We start from the raw sequence: 8584 nt of genomic DNA, 5'->3' as shown, positions 1-8584 counted from the left end.
AAATTATCGGACATAGTCTAAATGAAAGTTGTAGACCTTGGCGATAGCTACGCGTGGATAAAAAAACCCGTTGAATACAGAGCTCGTATAAAGAAGATATGAGTTTTCTAAGATTTTATAAAAATCTGTGCACAGTAGCGTGCATAGACAAGATGTGTGGCACACATCGACAACCCACGAGAATGCAACACGTGTCATCACTAGATGAATGCCATGTCACCACCTCCAACATAGTGTGTGGCGCGCAACGCTATGGTGCGCGGCACACATTGCTTTTTAGGGCTATAAATACATGCCTCTGTATAAGCTTTTTGTATCTTATCCCTACACACCTTCTCTCTCGATATTCTTCGACTTATAGCCATTTTACCTTATTTTCTAGTATACCGGTGAAGCCCGACAATCCATGAGTACCCGACAAGTAGTAGCCTTCGTGTAGAAGCTTTGTCAATGCAATTTTCAAACTTTTGTCTAGGAAATATCTGTAAGTTAAATTACACTTGATATTATTTTAGTTTAATTCATATTTAAAATTCATAGTTGTTGTTATGAATTTATAAATAAGTTTGTCAGTGGTTCCAACGTCATAATACTAATTGATCTACTTGCATGGATGATTTCTCGGTTGGATTTAGTGACGTGTTTAAAGTGGGATTTCCAAACAATATACTTTGTATACCAAATGGACCCTACCTCCGATATGATCGTACGTGGTTGTTTCTTATCAGCTATAGATCAGTGAACATTGAGATTATTGAGGAATCTAGACTATTCATTAGTCATAAGAAAATAATAAACTAAGACTTAGTAATAATTAAACCTAGGTCACATCAAAGGAAAATCCAAGTGCTGAAGTGAAGCGCTGCCCAATTTTCCGGTCATCACTTTATCAAGTGAGTTCATAGTCACTTTCATGAATATGAATTTAATACAAGTGTTAATTAAAGTATTAAATATTTGTTAAAGAGTTTATATGTGAAATATATGCTTAATGCATGGAATATGTTTTAAGAATGTATTTGATAATATATGATATGCGAACCAAGTATGGTTCTCTAACTCTCTCTCTCTATATATATATATATATATATATATATATATATATATATATATATATATATATATATATATTATTTCATGATATTAATAATAAAAGTATCATTAGAGAGAATGATAAAATTTTGTTAATACCTAAATACTCAGTATACGCTGAAGTAGGATAGTGTTGTCTGAACAGAGTTGGTACTAGGAGTTAATCATTGTAGCCTTAGTAAGAGACAAGATAAAGACCTAAAAAAGAGGCTTAAGTTTAATTAAGTTAATGGGTATCATCTTGTTAACATTACGTACCAGACATGAACAGAGAGTAGAATTCTGACATCGTTGGTCTGAGAGTATATATTGGGCATAGTCATTCATCCCTGGTCCGAGAGTATGGATTAGGCATAATTATTTGTCATTCATCCGATAGTACGGATTTAACTCAGTTATTCAATCGAGATCCAAGAGTATGGATTATATATAATCATTTATTTCTGATCCGAGAGTATGGATTAGGTAAAGTCATTCATTTCTAAATTAGAGAGTATGGATTATGTCTTTATATAGGATTAAAATGCAAGGATCAACGGGATGGGGTAGATTGCTTATATGCGATATATTTGCATTAATGATCTTGTAGGTTTTAAGATATATATATATATATATATATATATATATATATATGTGTGTGTGTGTGTGTGTGTGTGTGTGTTATAACATTATGGGATTGAAAATCCCAATGTACTCACTAGGTTTTCCAACCTTAACCACTTATTTTCTTTGTATCACAATTATCGATACGAATGTACTTGATGTTTGGATATAATGAGAGAATAAAGGAAATATAGGCCATTAGATATTGCAAGGCCTATAATATTTTTGTTATCCTTATGTTTATGGATTGATGATCACATCTCGAAATTATTAATGAAACACATTTCTTCGGAAATGTTTGGTAATTATATTATCAAATTATTAGGAACAAATTCCGCATTATAATTCTTTAAAAAGGAGATTCTGAAATGAAATGAGCATAATTAAATCGCTCTTTTCTGGCCGTGAAAATTAGGATGTCACAGTTGGTATCAGAACATTTGTTTAAGCGAAATAGGAATTTGTAGAATTTATAGACTTAAACTTAGAATGCTAAGAGATGATTGTGAGGAGTGTGTGTATTATATTTAAGGTAGTACATTTGAATTGACACAAGCACTAGCTTACTTTAGGATAAGATGCCTAAATTGCTTTATGTGCTTAATGATTTATGACTGTTATATCTATAAGATGCCTTATGATGCATTAGGCTGCCTATCTAATTGCTATTATTAAGATTAGGATCTATTGTCGACCTAGAATTGAGAACTTTTATGTGTTTAGGTTTCTAAACGTTTAATTACAGTATTAGAACTGTCATATAACTTTCCAGAGTGATAAGGATGATTATACGTCTAAACCTTCCCTATCTATATTGTCGTCTCGGTACACTGAACATCTGCTTTGTTGTAAAGAACGTCATGGTGAGAACACATAGCAGATTAAGAAACTATAATGGAAACCAGCAGCCTGAGCTACAAGTGATTGAGCGTGTACCAGAGGTAGCAACTGCACCCGAACCTATCACGTTGGCAACGATACATGCAATGTTGGATCGTCATATGGAAGAGACAATACGTCTACTTCAATAGAATAGGGATGAACCTATTGTGCCTATTGTGCAACCTGATTTGAACATTAAATAGTCAGAGGAAGGAAACTACAGTCGAACTGTTAGTCTAGCTTAGCCACGTGTGGTTAAAAGAGATAAACCTGATGGAGGAAACGATGGACATGGATGAAAGTACAAGGATTTCATGGCATCCACGCCACCGAGTCTTTCTGGAAGCCCAACACCAGTGGAAGTCATGGATTGGATCTCCGATATGGAGATGGTGTTTGAAAGTTGCGACTGCAACAACCAACAGAAGACCATTCTTGCGGTTAGACAGTTGAAGACGGGGGTTTTAAGCTAATGAAAGTTACTAGCTAATACCATGCCTAAGGGAGAAGCTAGTAGGATGTCTTAGGAATACTTTCTGGTGCAATTGAAAATGCAATCCTGCTCTGAGCAAGATCTTCTGGGGATTAACAATAATTACATAACCTGAAGAAGTGCGAAATGTGCGTCAACGAGTATCCTGCAAGTTTTACGGAGAAAATGAACTTAGTCCCTTACTTAGTTCCAAAATAAATCTCCAATGTCAACAAGTTTTCTAATGGATTACTAGCAGAGTTTGGTCTAATGGTCAAACAAGCAACTACTTTGAAAGCCGCCATCTTGGTAGCTAATAACATGGACACCCAGATACGAGATAAGGGTTTAGAAAGAGCAGAGACAGGAGAGAAAAGGAAGGTAGAGGGATATTTAAGATCTAAGAAAGAAGAATAAATTCTCGAAGTCGAACCCTAATAGCAATAGGTATGGGGTAACGATGAAGCTAAGTGGTGCAATAAGTACAGAAGAAAGTACTTTGGAGGGTGTATTGAAGGAGTGACCTACTTCAAGTGTGGGAAGACTGCTCACTGTGCCAATGAATTTAAGGCCAATGAGGAAGTCTGCTTCGAGTGTGGAGAACCAGGGCATTTTCACAAGGACTACCCAAAGAAAAGAGGAGCGACAAGGCCAAATATTCCACCAAAGCCAAAGGTTAAGGCATATCATACGATCTTAGATGAAGAAAGAGGTGAAGCTGATGCTGCTTAAGAAAAATAAGAGAAGAAATTTGTATCTTGAACTCGTTTAGATAGTATAAGGTTGCGTAGCCTGATGTAACAGGCATGATGAATGGATAAATATTATAATCGTTTTAAAAATAAATATAATTTTCTAAGTTATGTTATGTTTTTTCTATGTGATTTCCTTTTTGTGGTAACTTAGTGGACTGTGAGACAATTCTTGGGACGAGTATGAGTAGGTGTGAAAGGTGCTTATACTACCGAAAGCACATGAATCGTAATTGGATCAATGAAAGTCACAAGGTTACTAAGTCTCTAAGTAGTTGAGCTATTTTTTTTATTTCCGTCACTACCCTTGTTTCGGTAATGAATACGAAAATAAATATTCTGACCTTAGCAGTCATGTCGAATCGAGTCTGACTAATCTACGAAGTAAGTTCAACGTAGCATCCAAATTTAGTTAAAATATCAAAGGAAAAGATACCAAAGAAATCAATAGAAGTATCGTGATCGCCATTAAAATTAAGCATCATGTAGCTAAAAGTGTTTCATGCTAGAATGCGATTATATAACATTAGAGCATGGAGCAAGGTATCATCCATGCTAGAGTCTGAATCAAAGAGACATGAGTCTAGCTGTTGCGTCATGCGATGAGAGGTCATTAGAACATGATCCATCGGTCTATTATGATAGTCAAAGTAGATGGAACAGGAATCTCCGATGAAGATCAAATTTAGAATCAAAGAGCAGGTGTATGATTGAGCACCACCAATAGCTAAGTAGTCTAAAAGTTAGAAACTCTATAGAGAAGACATAAGGGTTATGGTTATTACCTATGAGGGACGGTAATGTGTGGAGTCATTATATGAACCTTGTTTGCAGATTATTCCAAGACGTAATCATCCTAAGGGGGAGATAATTGTAACATCCGTAGATTCGAGCTAGTCAATTAAGATTTATTAAGCATTAAAAATTATTTTTTTGATAAGAGGTTATTTAGGATAAATAATATTAAAAAAAGTTATAGTATATGTCACAAGGATTTTGTACATATAAAGAACACTGAAATCCGACTTCGTATGAAGAAGTTATGCTTCTTTTAAGTTTATGATTAAACTATCATGGCTCTGCGTATCATAAAAAATGAATTCTTTATGAATTACTTTTTAGCCTAAAAGATCTAAAAAAAAGTTGTAGTAGTCGTTAAAGCGTGATCATATATATATATATATATATATATATATATATATATATATATATATATATATATATATATATATATATATATATAGAACGTCCAAATCTGACTCCGTGAGAGGAAGTTATGATTTTTCAAAGTTTCAATGTAGTGGTATACGACCTAGAAACTTAAATTAAGATTTGTCGCTTATTAGGATAAACAATCTAAACAAGAATCTAATATCTCGTTAATAGAAGTTCGTCGATATAAAGACAGTTGAGAACGGATGTCGGAAGAGAGAGTTATGAATTTTTTAATGGACTTTAACTATATAAGTCTATTAAAAATATACTTAAACAATAAATCAAAATTAGCTGACAAACTCTAAATAAATGGTGTATATCTCGTCGATAGCTACGCGTGGATAAAAAAACCCATGGAAAACGGAGCTCGTATGAAGAATATATGAATTTTCTAAGATTTTATAAAAATATGCGCAATCGCACGCACACGATAGATGCATGGCACGCATCGACAACCCACGAGATTGCGACGCATGCCACCACTAGATGAACATTACGTCGCCACAATGACATAGTGTGTGGCATGCACTGACAGGGTGCGCGGTGCATTTCTCTTTCGGGTTATAAATACCCAACTCGATATAAGCTTTTCGTATCTCATCGCTACACACATTCTCTCTTGATATTCTTCAACTTATAGTCATTTTACCATAGTTTCTAGTGTACCGGTAAAGCCCTGCAATCCATGTGTACCCAAAAAGTAGTAGCCTTAGTAAGCTCTGTCAGTGCAATTTTCGAACTTTTGTCTAGGGAATGTCTGTAAATTAAATTCCACTATATATTATTTTATTGTAATTTATATTTAAAATTCTAGCCGTTGTTATGAATTTATAATAATATTTTTCAGTGGTTCCAATGTCATATTACTGATTGATCTACTTACCGGGATGATGTCTACGCTGGAGTTAGTGAGGTGTTTAAAGTGAGATTTCTAAACAGTATACTCTGTATACCGAACGGATCTTACCTCCAATATGATCCTACCTGGTTGTCTCTTATCAACTATGGATTAGTAGACATTGGGATTAGTGAGGAATCTATACTATTCATTAGTTGTAAGAAAATAATAAACTAAGATTTAAGGATAATTGAACCTAGGTCACATAAAAGGAAAAGCCAAGTGCTGAAGCAAAGCACTGCCCAATTTTCTAGTCATCACATTTATGAAGTGAGTGCATAGTTCCTTTCATGAACATGATTTTAATATAAGGATTAATTAAAGTATTAAATATCTATTAAAGAGTTTATATGTGAAATATTAATGTTGTTAAGAACGTATTTTATAATATATAATATGCGAACCAAATATGGTTATGTTTGTGTTAAGATATATATATATATATATATATATATATATATATATATATATATATATATATATATATATATATATATATTATTTCATGATATTAATAATACAAGTATCATGAGAGAGAAGGATAAAAGTTTGTTAATACCTAAATACTCAGTGTTCACTGAAGAAGGATAGTGTTGTTTGAACAGAGCTGGTACTAGGAGTTAAGAATTGTAGTCATATTAAAAGATAAGAAAAAGTCCTACAAACGAGGCTTATGTTTAATTAAGTTAATGAGTATTATCTTAAGAGGTAAGATAAAGTCCTATATATTCCAATAAAAATGTTGGCCTACTTCCACACCGGATATATCGTATAACCCATTTAGTGTGTTGATGGAACATGATAGAACATTCATATTACCCTCTGACAAAAATAAAATTTTAAACAAAATTATTTTGATTCAACCATCTCTTTCTCGACTTGACTACTTGAATCATATATTTTGAATACCAACTAATCAAATTCTATTCCTTGTTATTTTTATCTCTATTTTTGAGATTCAGAAATAGTAACCGATTCGATAAATCTATGAAGGTTCCGAAATGAAATAAGTTATTTATCTTATTATTAATCACAAATTTATTATATAGCCAGAACGGCCTTCACAAATTGCAAATACTAATTTGTTAAGAATTAATCGAATTGAAGATATAGCGTCATCATTGGCTGGAATTAAAATATCTGCAAGATCGGGGTCACAATTTGTATCGATTAAACAAATTGTTGGAATTCCCAACGTGATACATTCTTGAAGGGCCGTATATTCTTCGTGCTGATCAACGATGATTACAATATCGTGTAACCCTGTATTATATTTAATCCCACCCAAATATGTTTGCAAATGAGATAATTGTCTTTTCAACATAGCCGCATCTCTTTTCGGAAGACAGTCGAGCCCCCCTGTTTTTTGTTCGGTTCTCAAGTCTCTAAACTTATGAAGTCTTGTTTCTGTAGTGGACCAATTCGTTAACATACCACCGAGCCATTTTTTATTAACATAATGACACCGAGCCCTTATTGCAGCCCATGCTACTGAATCAACTTCTTTATTTTTAGTGCCAACAATTAAGAATTGTTTTCCTCTGCTTGCTTCATCAAAAACCAAATCACAAGCTTCTGATAAAAAACGAGCAGTTCTAGTAAGATTTGTAATATGAATACCTTTACATTTTGCAAAGATATAAGGTGCCATTTTAGGATTCCATTTCCTAGTACCATGGCCAAAATGAACTCCTGCTTCCATCATCTCTTCTAAATTAATGTTCCAATATCTTCTTGTCATTTCTCCCCACACTGCCTCCCCCTTTTGAAAAAAAAGAGAGAGGTACCCTGAAATAAATAATTGTTCCGATGGAACCTTCTTTTATACCATAGATTGGCGTAGATACACAGCCCAAGCCATTATTCTTTTCTATTTGTTATTTTTTTTATTACTATTACCAAATCAAATGACTGGACCAACAGATCCTTTATAAAAGATAAAAGAAAGGGGTGAATCTGCTCTTAGAGATCATTAAATCCTAAAAAAATGATTGTTCTTGTGTATCATGGAAATTATTTGAAAGGCAAGAATCAAATAATTTTCTGTGGTAGAACAAAATATCTTTCATTTCCCCCTCTAATAGATTCTTTTTTTGGAGTTCAAAGGCAATGTTGTTAGGAATGTTGTTAGGTTCGCTTGAAGGTGTTTTGAAGCCGCTACCAACAGGTATCATCCCCCCCAGAACAACGTTTTCTTTCAGGCCTTTCAACCAATCGATACGGCCCAGGAGAGCTGCTTTTGCTAAAACTCTAGCAGTTTCTTGAAAACTAGCTTCGGATATGAAACTTTGAGTATTCATAGATGCTCTTGTTATTCCCAATAAGACGGCTTGGTAACAGATCGCTTCTTCCAAAGCGCGTCCCATTCGTTCCGCTCACAACAATCCAATTAGTTCTCCGGGCGAAAAAACATTAGACATTTCATCTTCTGAAACCAAAACTTTTGATGTTATTTGACGTACAATAATTTCTATATGCCTATTATGTATCTGCACCCCCTGGGAACGATAAACCTTTTGGACCTTATTAACCAAAGAGATACGACTTTGCACTATAGTTACTTCAGCACCAATCAAGAATGCCCAAGGAATTCCAAGAATTCTTGTTATAGATTTGTTCCAACCCTCAATCCTCTTTTCGAGATTCATCGATATTGAATCAATCGAACGC

General features: G+C 33.9%; 1 protein-coding gene across 1 annotated transcript; it reads right to left on the bottom strand.

Annotated features, from left to right (window-relative positions):
• Positions 1-6944: 6944 nt before the first annotated feature.
• On the bottom strand, positions 6945-8399 carry LOC122197872 (30S ribosomal protein S2, chloroplastic-like). The gene has a single exon (XM_042902009.2). It carries the CDS (start codon positions 7653-7655, stop codon positions 6945-6947), a length of 711 nt encoding a protein of 236 aa, XP_042757943.2. The 5' UTR covers positions 7656-8399.
• Between the last annotated feature and the right edge of the window lie 185 nt (positions 8400-8584).

Source organism: Lactuca sativa, chromosome 5 (genome assembly GCF_002870075.4).
Source record: "Lactuca sativa cultivar Salinas chromosome 5, Lsat_Salinas_v11, whole genome shotgun sequence".
NCBI lineage: Eukaryota > Viridiplantae > Streptophyta > Magnoliopsida > Asterales > Asteraceae > Lactuca > Lactuca sativa.
This window is presented reverse-complemented; position numbering and strand designations above follow the sequence as displayed.

What these genes read in the sequence shown, in the direction of transcription:
- LOC122197872 (XM_042902009.2), bottom strand. Translation starts at nt 7,655, where the DNA reads ATGACAAGAAGATATTGGAACATTAATTTAGAAGAGATGATGGAAGCA.